At 44.7% G+C, this 14,984-nt stretch overlaps 1 protein-coding gene across 1 annotated transcript; it reads right to left on the bottom strand.

Moving 5' to 3' along the window:
- Positions 1-1,105: 1,105 nt before the first annotated feature.
- On the bottom strand, positions 1,106-2,320 carry LOC137839278 (uncharacterized). Its single transcript, XM_068648398.1, has one exon. It carries the CDS (start codon positions 2,318-2,320, stop codon positions 1,106-1,108), a length of 1,215 nt encoding a protein of 404 aa, XP_068504499.1.
- Positions 2,321-14,984: the final 12,664 nt, after the last annotated feature.

The following is a 14,984-nucleotide window of genomic DNA, read 5'->3' as shown; positions in this document are numbered from 1 at the left end:
ACGAATCTGGAAAGTGCTGTCAGCCGGCCGAGCAGCTGTTGAATTTCTTTCAAGTTTTTCGGGCTTCTCATTTCTGTTATTGCCTTGCACTTGTCAGGATTCGCTTCGATCCCTCTGTGGGTCAGCATAAAGCCGAGGAACTTGCCACCTTCAACGCCGAACGTACACTTCACGGGGTTAAGGCGCATGTTGACCCTTCTTAGGGCGTCGAAAACTTCTTGTAGGTCTTTTATGTGTTGGCCGCACGAGTCGGACTTCACCACGATGTCGTCCACGTACACCTCTACGCTTCGGCCGATCATCCCTTTGAAAATCTTGTCCATGAGCCTCTGGTAGGTAGCCCCGGCGTTCTTTAGGCCGAACGACATTACCTTGTAGAAGTAGTTTGCGCCGTCCGTCGGGAAAGCCGTTTTACCTCTATCGCTATGGTGCATGCTGATTTGGTTATAGCCGGAGTAGGCGTCTAAGAAGCTCAATACTTTGTAACCGGCCGCTCCGTCTACGAGTCGGTCGATGTTGGGAAGGGGATATGAGTCCTTAGGGCACGCCTTGTTGAGATCTTTATAATCTACGCACATCCGCCATTTGCCGCTTGACTTTTTAACCATCACGACGTTGGCCAGCCAAGTGGAGTATCGTGCCTCGGCTATAAAGTCGGCTTTTAGGAGCTTCTCGGCCTCACTTCATGGTTTCTTTTCTTTTGTGCTACCGGACGGGCTTCTTTATACACCGAGAGGCGATGGGTGATGATGTCCGGATGGACGCCTAGTACGTCGGCCGTCGTCCAGGAAAAGAGGTCTACGTTCCTTTTGAGAGTTTGGTGAATGAAGTCCGCATCGGCGGCGGCCATTGCCCTGCCTATGCTCGTATACCGGTCCTCCCCGTCGAGTTCGACTTGGCGTAGCTCGTCCTTGGCTTCAAGTCTTGGCTCGACTTCCTTGGGATTCAGATATGCCATGGTGATGCCCTTCTTTGGTTGGGGTGAGTGCCGGCGGGGGCTTCTCCCACGGCCGGCGATCTTTCGCTTGGGTGAACGGCTGCCGTTGGGCCCCTGTTGTGTGGGCTCGACTCGCAGGCTTTCGGCGTAGCACTCTCGGGCGACCTTTTAATCTACATGTATCATCAGGATGTCGCCTGAGAGGGAAGGGAACTTCATTACGAGGTGGGGTGTGGAGACGATCGCTCCAAGCTTGTTAAGAGACGACCTGCCGAGGAGGATATTGTAGGACGTGTTGGCGTTTATGACCAGGTATCTGATCTTGAGGGTTTTGCTGGCCCCTTCCAGGCCGAACGTTGTGTACAGCTCCATGTAACCCCTCGCCCCTACGCGTTCCCCCGAGAAGCCGACCACGTGGTCGTTGTAGGGCATCATTTCCTCCTCCGGTATTCTCATGGCTTTGAAGGTCTTCCAGTACAATATGTCGACCGAGCTCCCTTGATCCACAAGGGTCTTCTTGATCGTAAAGTTATCGATATCGACCGATATCACCATGGGGTCGTCCTGGGTCGGGTCTATCCCTTTGAAATCTTCGTCTGTGAACGTGATTGGTGGCATCCTTGGCCGGGCGGAGACGAGGTTTACTTGGTGGACGGCGCGAAGGTGCTTCTTGCGTGCGCTGTTGGTACTGCCTCTGCCACCAAACCCTCCGGCTATGGTGTTAATCACCTCTCGACCTTTGCGAGTGTCGGTTTGTGGGGGGTCGTCTCTTCGTCCCCGTCGGTCTCCCCGCCTGTCACCTTCTCGTGGGCCTGGGGTGGTTCGGTCTCTTCTTCTAGGCGTTTGCTCCTTGCATGGGGAGCGGCGCGTCTCCCGGGTCCCACGCACAAAGCGTCTGAGGTGCCCGGCTTGAATGAGTTCTTCGATTTTGTCTTTCAGGGCTTGGCACTCTTCGGTAGAGTGGCCCGTATTCTTATGGTACCGACATCTTTTGCTGCGGTCAGCATTTTCTGGGCTCAAGGCCCTTCGGGGCGGTGGTATCAGCTCGGCGCTCAGAGCGTCTTTCAAAATTTTGCTTCTTTCCGCGTTCAGAGGTGTGTAGCGGGAGAAGCGGGGGCCACGATTGTCCCTTTTCTGGTCCCGACCGGTTCGGGACCTTCCTTGCCGCTCTCTATCCTCCTTCTTTTCCCCGCTTGCCTCGGCTCGGGCGTTGTTCCTGAATTCACGAAGTTCCTCCAACTGCATGAATTTTGCAGCTCGGCATCTAAGATCGTCGAGGTTGGTAGCTGGCTGCATGCACAGACTATCGGCAAATGGGCCTGGTCTGAGGGCGGTCAGCATGTGATGCATTGCCACCTCAGGACTGAGGTTGCGAATGCTCATAGCGGTCTTGCTGAACCGGTCAATGAACGTTCTGAGGGACTCCCCCTTCTCTTGACGAATGCCGACCAGGGCTATGGATGTTAGATGGTGGGGGCGGCTTGTTGCGAACTGGACGTCGAACTTCGCTATCAGGGTTTCGAAACAATCTATAGAGTGTGCCGGGAGCTTGGTGAACCAGCTCAGAGCGCTGCCCTTTAGAGAGGTTGGGAAGACTCAGCAAAACACTGCATCGTCTGTGGTGTACAGACTCATGTGGGTCGTGTATGCGTCCACGTGCTCATCTGGGTCGGTCGTCCCATCGTACCGATCCCTGTTGAAGCCTTTCCATTTGTCCGGCAGGGGGGTTTCCATGACACGGTCGGTGAAGGGATGGCGCCGGTCCGGACCCGCCGGAGCGGTAGTGTTGATTGTCTTGCTGGGATGGGATTCTCCATCCATTTCCAGAGTGAAGTCGTTTTTGGTGTCTTTCTCGGCCTGGAGGCCGGCCCCGGTGGCGTGGGACCTGCCGGCCTGATTGGTCATGGCGAGGGACGGCACCCCCTCGACCAGTTTCTTCATCCGCTTGTTCTCTTCTTGGAGGCTTTTGATTTCCTCCTCGTTCTTCTTAGCGGCTTCCTCGTGCGCCTTCCTCATCTCTGCTAGTTCCCTCTGAAGGGCCATCATCATTGCTGTTTGATCTGCTTCGGTCATGCTTGCCATGCTGCGGGGTGATACCATCTACTATTGTGGTCTCTGCTGGCTCTCCTCAGCCCCACGGTGGGCGCCAATTGTTCTCGAACTAGGTTGGGGACTGGGAGAACTATTGTCTTCGGATGTCACTCGGTCGGTCGTCCTTCGGTCCTTCTCGCTGGATGACTCCTCAAGCGGGTGGGGTACCTGCAGATGGCACTCCAACGCTCAAGTCAGTGGGGGTATCATACTCGGCTGGTTAGAATACTGTAGATTATGACGTACCTTCTTCCTTGGAATGCGTGATATTTATATTACCTTGATGGGCCCTCGTTGTTGGGCCGGATTAAGGGGTTGTTTAGCGATTAGGGTTGGATTAGGTCGTTCCCTAACCGTGGGTTGACCTTCGCTAATTGGGTCAACGGTTTGACTTGAGCACCTTATGTCGGTCGGCCACACATGACACGTGGTCGACCTCATACCTTAAAGTATGGTTTTGACGCATGGGTTGACCGGGTGAATAGACCGGTCGGCCATCCCGGTACAGTTTCTAATTTGATTTGTTGTTTAGTAAATGAAGTTGTTTGATATTTAAATTTAAATATATTCATTTACTTTGTTTTGGGATAAACAAAATTCTAAGTCAGGGAGAATGATAAGTGCCTAATTTCAGTAATATTTCATATTAAAATATAGACACTTATGAGTATTAATTGCTAATATACATATATATATATATATAAAATAATCACTAATTTATGAATTTATACCTTTTTACATATTTTATTATCTTTATTTGAATAAGAGTATTTTATTCCCAAATTTGGTGTTAATTTCAGGTTTTTAGAGAGGAATGGAGATGTCTGGGCTAAAGAAAATAAGATAAGCTAAAAGGAGAAAGTTGGAAGGCCCGGAGCGCACAAAAAAAGCAAAAAAGATGCCTTTTCAAAACCGTCTTTGCATAGAACCTCATCAAGTACAGGAATGGGAAGAAGATCTAGAGGTGTGAGGGGATTAAACCCATAAACAACCTCAAAAGGAGAATGCTTAGTGGTGGAATTCACTACTCTATTATAGGCAAATTCAACATGAGGTAGTAAATCCTCCCAAGCCCTTGGATTCCCGGAAATGAAGCATCTCAATAATTGACCCAAAGTTCTATTAACCACTTCGGTTTGACCATCTGTTTGGGGGTGGCAGGTAGTAGAAAATAGAAGTTTGGTGCCAAGTTTCCCCCATAAGGTCCGCCAAAAGTGACTTAAGAACTTATAATCCCTATCAGATACTATACTTCTAGGAAGTCCATGCAAACGAACAACTTCCTTGAAGAAGAGATTTGCAATATGGCATGCATCATCCACTTTGTGGCATGGAATAAAATGAGCCATTTTAGAAAAACGGTCCACTACCACAAAGATGGAATCCTTACCCTTCGATGTCTTGGGTAGTCCTAAGATAAAATCTATAGAAATATCAACCCAAGGCATTGTAGGGATAGGAAGAGGGGTATATAAACCATGGGGTTGGACCTTAGATTTAGCCTTCCTACATGCTATACATCTATCACAGAAGGTATGTACGGATTTGCGCATGTGAGGCCAAAAGAAATGTTCATGCAATGTTACTAAGGTCTTAGCTACCCCAAAATGTCCCATAAGCCCACCCTCATGAGCCTCTCTAACAAGAGATTAATGGATCCTTGGGGAACACAAAGAATTTTTCCTTTGAAAAGAAAACCATTATGTAAGAAAAAGTCTTTGTGACCTCCCTTGGAACACTCTTGATAGATTAGAGAGAAATCTAAGTCATCATGATAAAGTTCCTTTATGTGATCAAAACCTAAATATTGAACATTTAAAACATTTAACAAGGTATATCTTCGTGAAAAAGCATCGGCCACCACATTAATTTTACCTTGTTTATGTTTGATCACATAAGGAAATTGCTCAATAAACTCCACCCACTTAGCATGTCTCTTATTAAGCTTGCTTTGGCTTTTCAAATATTTAAGGGACTCATGATCACTATGAATCACAAATTCCTTTGGAAAAAGATAATGTTGCCAATTTTGCAAAGCTCTAACAAGAGCATAAAGTTCTTTATCATAAGTGGAGTAATTGAGATGACTCCCTTTGAGTTTCTCACTAAAATAAGCGATGGGGTGTCCTTCTTGAAGGAGGACGACCCCAATGCCTATATTAGATGCATCACGCTCTATTTCAAATGTCTTAGCAAAGTTAGGAAGGGCTAGAATGGGGGCCTTAGTTAATTTATCCTTCAAAGTTTGAAAAGCGTTTTCTTGCTCTTGTCCCCACTTAAAAACCACATCCTTCTTTACTATGGCATTTAAAGGTGCGGCAATTGTACTAAAGTCTTTCACAAACCGCCTATAAAAACTAGCAAGTCCATGAAAACTTCGTACTTCATTGACATTGGTGGGTGTAGGCCAATGTTGAATTGCTGCAACTTTTGTTTGATCTACATGCACCCCTTTATGACTAACCACAAACCCTAGGAAGTCTATATGATCTAATGCAAAGAAACATTTAGCATGGTTAGCATACAATTTCTCCTTCTTAAGGGTTTCTAGAACTTGTCTAACATGGGACTCATGATCTTCTAAGGACAAGCTATATATAAGAATATCATCAAAGTAAACCACAACAAACTTGCCAATGAATGCTCTTAAAATATGATGCATGACTCGCATGAAGGTACTAGGAGCATTAGTCAAGCCAAAAGGCATGACCAACCACTCATATAAACCAAATTTGGTCTTAAAAGCGGTTTTCCATTCATCACCATATTTAATTCGAATTTGATTGTAACCACTCTTAAGATCAATTTTGGAAAATATTTTAGACCCATGTAATTCATCCAACAAGTCATCTAACCTAGGAATGGGATGCCTATATTTGATGGTGATGTTATTTATAGCGCGACAATCCGTACACATCCTCCATGTCCCATCCTTTTTAGGGACAAGTATGACAGGCATAACACATGGGCTCATGCTATCTTGTACCCACCCCTTAGCTAATAAATCCTCAACTTGTCTTTGAATTTCTTTGGTCTCTTGGGGATTGGTCCTATATGCAGGGCGATTTGGTAAAGAAACCCCGGGCATGAAGTCTATTTGGTGTTCAATCCCTCTTAGAGGTGGTAAGCCTTTAGGAGGATCTTGAAACACATCTTCATATTCTTTTACCAAATGGTCCAAACATGTGGGACTATCCTTAGCCGACTCATATTCAATAGGTCTAGGAATAGCTAAAAAAATAGGCTTTTGAGTAATTATTACCTTTTGAACTTGTTGGGAAGATATGAGAAGGCTTCTCTTGGAATTTTTAATTTCTTTTTCTTTCTCTCTCTTTTCTCTCATTTTGACTTGGTCCTCATGTACCTCCTTTGGAGAGAGAGACTTGAGAATGACTTTGTGTCCATGGAAGTTAAAAGAAATTTTGTTGGTAAAGCCATTATGAAATTTTTTTCTATCAAATTGCCATGGCCTACCTAAAAGGATATGAGTAGCTTCCATTGGAACAACATCACACAAGACCTCATCTTTATATTTGCCAATGGAAAATGTAATGAGGACTTGTTTGTTCACCACTATCTCACCCACCTCACTCAACCATTGTAACTTGTAGGGCTTGGCATGAGAGATGGTAGGCAATCCAAGTTTGTCTACTACTCTTGTGCTTGCCACATTTGCACAACTCCCCCCATCCACAATCAAAGAGCAAACTCTATCATTAATAGGACACCTTGAATGAAAAATATTTTCTCTTTGAGTTTCATCAAAAGGTTTTAACACTTATCCAAGCATGCGTCTTATTACTAATAGGTCACCCTCATGTGGGCTTTCACTTTCACTTTCACTTGGGGATCTAGAAGGTGAGGAATGTCTAGAAGATTCGGACCCATGCTCACTACTATCTACCCCATCATGCATATACATAGTTCGTTTAGTAGGGCAATTAGAAGCAATATGTCCATAGCTTAAACATTTAAAACACTTCTTACTAGACGATTTTTGTGGTGATTTAGGCCTAGCATGGGAAGTGGAAGGCTTAGACTCTCTAGGTTTGAAAGTAGAGTCCTTAGAAGGGATGTTTGAAAAAGAGTGGTAGTAGTTATCTTTAGAAGAATTTTTGAAAGCATTTTTCCTTTCAAGTTGATTTTCAATTTTGCTAGCAAGGTGCACCACATTTTCCAAAGAAGAATATTCTTGTAACTCTACCACGTCTTGAATATCCCTTCGAAGTCCACTCACAAACCTAGCTATCTTAGCCTCCTCACTCTCATCCATATTAACTCGAATTAAAAGCGTGTCTAGTTGTTTAAAGTAATCATCCACACTTAGCGCGCCTTGATGAAACCGTTGGAGTTTCAACATAAAGTCTTTCCTAAAGTGTGGTGGTACGAATCTAGCGCGTAAACATGCTTTCAAATCGTTCAAAGAGACCACGGGCGGCCTCTTGTGTAGGTCAATGTCCATGAGGTATTGATGCCACCATTGCATGGCCTAGTCCAAAAATTCTAAAGAAGCTAACTTAACCCTATGCTCATCCCTAACCCCGTTTACATCAAAAATTTGGTCCACCTTAGCCTCCCATCCTAAGTATACATTGGGATCACTTTCACCACTAAAACTAGGAAGTTTTACATTAGGAGAACAAGGGCCAGCCACATGTTGGCGCCTCTCTTCATGGTGATGATGTCTTGGCCTTGGATTATCTTCATAATAACCATGGGAGTGCCTTGAAGAATGTCGACTAGGAGGAGGAATTCTTCGCTCACGGTTTTGATGCATTTCTTCTCGGTTTAACTCCAAACTTTGGAGCCGTGCTTCCATCTTCCTTATCACCTCAAGATAGTGAGCATTGTATTGCTTGGCATTCTTAAAGTCCTCATAAAAGGTTGCCTTTTTTGGTGAGCATGGTTTGGAGGACTCTCCACTAGAGAAATGAGCCGTGAGCAGAAAATACACAAAAACAAAAAACAAAACAGTGAAAGAAACTTGTTAGACAATTAAAAAAAACAGTGAGATATAGGTTGCTGGAAATTGCCCAAGAAAGCACTCAAACCACTCCAAGAAAATATTCTGTCCTCAACCAAGCCTTTCTTGTGGAATGGAGTAGCTTCAAGTGAAATATGTCCCAGCAAACCAACATACTTAAGAACAAGTCTCCACACAACTTTTAAGAAGAACAAAAAGACAAGCAAGAAAAAGGTGTAAACAATAAAAGCTAAACCAAAAAACAGAGAGTAATGTATGACAAACTAGAAAGAATATGAATGAAAGACAATCAAGAAAAAATAAGGAACTCAATAAATAAAGAAGGCACACAAAAAGAGTCCTAAAGAAAAGTGCTAGAGTAGATGAAAGAAAACAGAAAACAGCTACTGGAATTTTTTTTTTTTTTTTTAAAGCAAACTGTGCTATGTTTACAGATTTAAATGTACCGATTGAAAGCGAACTGGAATGTGAAAAATTAACCACAGAAACTTCAATGTCTTAGCTCAAAAATGGCACTGGAATGAGGTAAAAAAAATAAGCCAATTGAGAGAAATAAATTTTTCAAAATTGCTGCCCAATTACCGTATTCTTTTCGGCAGTATTGTACACTTTTCGTATTTTATTTATCATTTTTTGTGTACTTGGAATTTTTGAGTGATTCTTTTTTCTATGCTTTTGTAACACTTTGAAGTATGTAAATCCAAATTTTCACAAATTTCCTATGAGCCAATTAATTGCAGTAAATTAAAAACAGTAGCACGTTTGTAAGAAAACGAAGGAGCCTATTTAGGAATGAAAAACAGTATGATGAACTAGCAAAGACATAATGGAAATTGTGTAAAGGAACTTGTATAGAATGAAAATACAAGCATGAACTCAATATCTAAAAATGAAAATGCACAAAGGATCAAGCAAAAAAACTCAAAAAAACAAAAAACAGAAGGTAAACCAAAGCAAGAAACAATTAAAGCAATAAAAGTACTACTAGAAGTAACGACAATTATGGAATAACATGACTAAGAGAAAACTTGACATGATTACAAAATTAAAAGACATATAACAAGATATAACCACAAGTGAAAGGAAGCTTAAGGTCAGCTCTAGGAAGGAGAATGCCATTCCAAAAGAGCAGCCATACTCATATGAACAATGAGTGCTAGAATCCTTTTTACAAACACAAGGTGTAACAAAAGAAAACAGCAAGAAAACTCAAAATAAATGCTAAAACAGAATGGTAAACAACTTGAATTAAAGAGCTCTTGAAAGTAAAGTGCAATACAACTCAAAATTTAAGCAAAAACAAGCCTAGACTCTAGATACCACATGATGTGAATGTAACTACAAGAACACATGATTCTTGACATTCTTAGGAGCAACTTGAGCTGGATTTGAAAGGCACTTTACTTTAGAATTGGATCAATGTTCTAATTCAAGAACTCACCAAAACTTAGCACCAACCAAGACTCATATGGAAGTCCATGTATTGTCAAATTGAATCAAACACAAGGAATGAAGAACAAGAATTAAAAATTGGACAAAATTGAAAATCTAGCTACTGAACCGAAAAGAAACTAATAACAAAGCTGGAAAAGTAAATGTAAACGGTAGAAAAATGAAGGAAGAACACTAGGAATTAAAACTACCGAATGGAAAATTGAAGAAAAGGAAGAAGAACACTTATAGGAAGATGCTTGCTGGATTTTGAGAATTGGAAGAAGCCATTCACGCCACTTGGAACCTTGAACCAAGATAAGTGATGGAGTGCCACCACTTGAAGCTCACCATAGCTCACCAGATAAGGTAAAGAAGAAAAAGACTCAAAACTCACAAATTCTCACCAAATTTGAGTATAGTCTCTTACTATAAAATTCCAATCTGAAAAATACAAAGAGAAGCACCTTATTTATAGCCTGAGGTGCTGAAAATGCAAGCTAAATGGCACATAAATGCAATGAAATTCGGCGCCAATCTAGACAATGAAGGAAGTGTGACTTTCCTTCCTAGATTGGCACCCCCTAAGCTCCTATCTACACTCCCCCCTAGACTCCCTTACTACTTACACCTTTTTATTACATCCACACCCCTATTCTACCAAAGAAATAAGAAGAGCCATTTTATTATACTCTTGTCCCAAAGCTCTTGCCATGCTCCTAGTAATTCGTTGGGCTTGGGCCCCTTGTTGGGCTTGGACCCCTTGATGGGCTTGGGCCCCTTGTTGGGCTTGGGCTTCATGGGCTTGAGCATCCTCTACTTGGTTTCCATCACATATCGACTAGAGATTAGAACATTTCATAGTATATAAGTGGGTGCAAACCTCACCTTATCATCTAATTTTATGAGGTTGAGTTAGGTTTAAAGTACACTTCTTAATAATTATTTAATTTTAAAACCATTTTAGGGTCCCAAACCTACAATATAGCTAAATAATATATTTTTCTTTATGTAGGCTTAACCAACAATACCTTGTAAGTTTGTGTCGTAATGGAGGTCGTCTCTAATGCATAACCACCAAAACATTAGCATTCATTTCATTATTTCTTGTAGTGATCAATCAAGTGTTAACAAAAGAACACATCTCAACCAAGGAGGAAGAAGAAGAAGAAGAAGAAAAAGAAAAAGATCACTCTTGTGAAGTTCATATTAGCCCTTATAAAAATATTTGGTGTCTGATCCTGCCTGTTGACCGGGACGCAATAACCTTGCCTCGTCAAACCTGGATCGACTTTGCGCCGTGTTAGCCTTCGTCCTTCACCTCGATTCACCTCAAGAACCTGCAAAAGACAGAACGGCGCCGCTGCGGACGATCACGCTCCGACGCCCAAGTCAGCGACTGAACCACCAAATACTAAGAGAAAACTCAAGAACTCTCAGGAACCGTGCAAAATTCTCTCTCAGCGTACTCCAGTTCTCGCAAGCGTAAAGAAGTAATCTAAACGTGCGTACCTCAGAAGTTTGTTAGAATCTCTTATATACCTGTGCACTTTCTCTCTCCTGGCAGTTACACATCTGGACACGTGGCTCGCATCCAGCTGTACACGTGTCACCATCTAGAGCCTCCTTGACTTGGGCGCCACTTCTTACTCTTCAGGCTTTTGGCTAAGTTACTTATGCATGAAACAACTCAGCACATAGCTGCCTTGGAGCGTGATCCCTTCTGCGTGGCGAGTACGGGTGCCTTCCTACACACCTTCCCTGTGGTCTCACCGGTCGCCTTCATGATCTACCTTTCTTGCTTCGTTGTGCATGTTCAAGGTAAGCCGTTCCCCGACCTCAACCTCTAGTTAGCTAGGGAATGACTATCTGACGACTTCATCTTTGGCGATGTCCTCGTTTTGGCGATCTCTGATCACTTGGTCGTCTGGGTTCGCATCCGGCGACTTCATCTCAAACCCGGTGACCACCAGTTTAGGTATGCTGGAGATCGGAGCACGCCAACTTAAGGACTGGCGACTACACGAGCCCCCCGACTTCCTTCCCTTCTCACAGCCATGGGCCCTGCTCAACACGCCTACATAATAGCTTGCTGCCACGTCATAAGCTTCCTCTTCCTGTTCGAGACCAAGAATCCTGGAGATCGCCTTTGGGTGAGCCTGAACGGGATTGCTGGGAGGTCGATCCTCTCTATCTTTCAACAATCTTACAAGGATTGGAATGGAAAATTCGTCCAAGTGCGCCAAAATGACCGAGACCCTTCGCTGCTCGACGGCTTTCCCTTGTACTGGGTAAACAAGGGAAATAAAAACTCCAAGGGAAGCTTTAGAAGGCCAAGAAGTCCCGACAACATGGGCGAGTTGGACAGGGACCTCTGCCTTTTCTGGAGGAGTGTAGCAGCTGCCAACATAACCTTTCCCACCTCCTCAATAATCACCTTCTAGTTCCTTGAGAGCCAACTCGAAGCTCACATAGGTTAGCACCTGCCTCGACCTTTAGCTTTCATCTTGCGCTGCATCTCTGTTACATGTTATTAGGCATCCTGTTGGTTGCACACTAGACCTGGTTTTTATTTCCTGCACCATTTGTTTGTCTCATGTGCATATGTACACATATATTTTACCTTTGCCTTTGCGCTTACTTGTGCATTTTTCGACTGTACAGATCTCATGTTGGGCAAAGGAAAATTGGCTGAACTGAGGGCGCTCGCCCGAACCCACAAACTGGCATCGGGGTCCCAAACCGTGCCAAACTCGGTAGTGGAGATCGCCGCTGCCCAGGGCAGATCGCCCCCTAGAGGCTCGACTCCTCCAGAAGCACTGCCCGCTCCTCAACGAAAGAAACTCATCTTGAGGAAACCAAAGAGGAAAACTCCTCAAGTGGTCCAAGAAGATGTAGAAGAGGATGATGAGGCAACTGAGGACGGCCTCATTACCAAAAGGAGAAGGGTGGCGCCTTCTTCACCACCTGCACCTGCTCCACCTGCCCTTCCAACACCAACACCACCTTCTCCCCCAGCTCCAACACCACCAGTCCAAGCAGTACCCTTGGCGGCTGCACTTCCTGCGGTTGAGGCCAACGAGCCCAACTTCATGGAGAACCCTCCGAGCGCCTCCACGCCATTCGTATCCCCTGGAGAGGGTCCTCCTTCAACTGCCTCAATCGCCGAAGCTGCGCCAGGTGGGGACAAAGGCGCTCATGACTCGCCAATAATCATTACTGAGTCCCCCACGTCACCACCACGCTAAGAAGCCCAACCTCAACAACCAATTCAAGAGGGCGGTGGTGAGAGCCAGCACCAGGCTCCTTCAGCGCCTCCACCAACAGCGGTTGCAAACCTTTCCCTCGCGGTCAAAGGAATCTGGGGGCCCTTCACAGCCAGGCTCAAAATGATGGCAGAGGACCTCCCCTCTATCATATCAAAAGCTGTGGAGAGCTCCAACAAGAAACTTCAGGATGATATCTCCACCCTCGAAGAGGAGAATCGCCTGATAAGAATCGAGGCGGAGAAGTTATCCTGCAACCTTATGACGGCAGAAATCGAACACTCAAGGGTGGAGGACACCATGAGCACCGAGCTGAGGGTGACGCGTAAGGAGGCCACCGATCTGGACAGAAGTTGCACCTCCTAGCTCAAGAGAAAATTGAGCTGGAGAGCAAGCTGGTTCCCTACCGTCTCAAGATGGCTGACCTGGAGGCATCAATCAAAGCGGATGCAGCCAAGGTAGAGAACCTTGAGAAGAGGTCGGTCGATCGGGAGGTTCTCCTAGGAAAAGTTGAAAAGGAGAGGGACGACGCCGTGGCTGAGCTCGCCGAAGCCAGAGAGGAGAATGCAAAGATCGCTGCAGAGCTGGCCCAGGCGCGGGAGGAAAACAAGAAGGTTGCTGAAGACCTCGCTCAGACTCGCAGGGAAACTGAAGAACTGAAGAAGCGAGCTGACGAGCTGAAGCAGCAAACCGAGGGGCTCAAGCAACAAAACGAAGAGCTTGAGCTGAGCTCCGCCCAAGTCCTCGCCGCTGGGTTTGACGCTGCCCTGGAGCAATTCGCCTGCCAGTTCCCCGAGCTCGACCTCTCCATGATATCGATTTGTAATGAAGTGGTGGATGGGAAGATCGTTCCTTTTGAAGATTAGCTGCTTCCCTCCATCACTTATTTGTCTATTCTCTTTGCACAAACTTTGTAATAACTTTCTTTCCTTGGATTTGAACTGATGCCACTTTTATCATAAAATTTTCTGCTTCTTCATATGATCCTTCTGTTTGCCTTGCCTTTTCTTGTAAAAATCGCTTAAACGAAATTGACTTAGCAATTCTGCGGGCGCAACTGTTTACTTACTGCTTCAAACTCGACCACACTATCAACTCTCGAACGATGGCATTTTAATAACTTGTGAACTTTAAAGCAACGAACTTCATCGTAAAACTACTCACTAAATAGCGGGTTTCAATCCAACTGATAGCTCAAGATATAGTTCGCCTGACCTGCTCCACCAAAATGGGCCCTTACTCATGCCATCGCCTGAATTTCTTCTGATCGCCAGAGGGTCTTGGCGATGTATGCTTCCTCTTGCCTTCACAACTTGGCTATTGCTCCCTCATCTGGGGGTAGAGGCGCCTTTCGGATCCTTCTCTACCTCCCTGAGCTTCAGAACAAGGAACCGGGTGGCTGGGCGTTCTCTTCGAACCTACCTTAGCCACCCTCTGAACTTCTTCCACCCCTTACACCATACCTGAACTCGTTCAAGACGAGAAGGATTTTATCTTGCCTGAACTCGCTCGATGGCGAGAGCGTTGAGGTCTTTTAAACGTTGTTGGTGCCTCCGATCGCCGAAAAACGATGAGGACTTTTAACTTTAACTGATGCCGCCAATCGCCGAAAAGCGATGGGGACATAAAAACTTTTTAGAAAGCATGCAGTATATCTTCAAACTCGCCTTAAATAACATGCGAGTGACAAGGTCTTTTTTCTAAAACATTCGTAATAACAAGCATGCAATCCAAAACACTTTAAACTTTGAAAACTCTTCTTTATTGGGTGGCCTCGTTAAAAACCCTCCTAAGGGAAAAAAGAGTGCCCCCTTTAACTGTTTTAACTGAAAGCTTGCAAAACTCTTCATGTTTGTTCTTACTTACAAAGCTTTAACTGTAATACAACTTGAGGTGCGTGGCGTTCCAAGTGCGAGGAATCGCCCCTCCCTCCAATGTTTCTAAGCGGTAAGCGCTGTTCCCGAGCGCCTCGGTTATTCTGGACGGTCTCGTCCACTTAGGCGACAACTTGTTCTCCATCTCGTACTGGTGGGCCTTCCTCATCACCAGGTCGCCTTCTTTAAACTGCCTTGGCATCACCTTCGAGTTATATCTTCATTCAATCCTTCTTTTCACTGCCTCAGCTTTTAATCTCGCCTCCTCCCTGACCTCATCCAGCAAATCCAGATTCAGCCTTCTTTCCTCGTTCGAATCTTCCGCTACAAAGTTCTGGAATCTCGGCGAGCTCTCCTGGATTTCTACTGGAATCATTGCGTCGCATCCATAGACCAAGCTA

Source organism: Phaseolus vulgaris, chromosome 3, assembly GCF_051622355.1.
Source record: "Phaseolus vulgaris cultivar YP4 chromosome 3, ASM5162235v1, whole genome shotgun sequence".
Taxonomy (NCBI): Eukaryota; Viridiplantae; Streptophyta; class Magnoliopsida; order Fabales; family Fabaceae; genus Phaseolus; species Phaseolus vulgaris.
Note: the sequence above shows the minus strand (reverse complement) of the source record. Positions and strands in the feature narration are given on the sequence as shown.

Bases quoted from the DNA above. Each gene is read 5' to 3' on its own strand.
- LOC137839278 (XM_068648398.1), bottom strand. From the start codon at position 2,320: ATGAGCATTCGCAACCTCAGTCCTGAGGTGGCAATGCATCACATGCTG.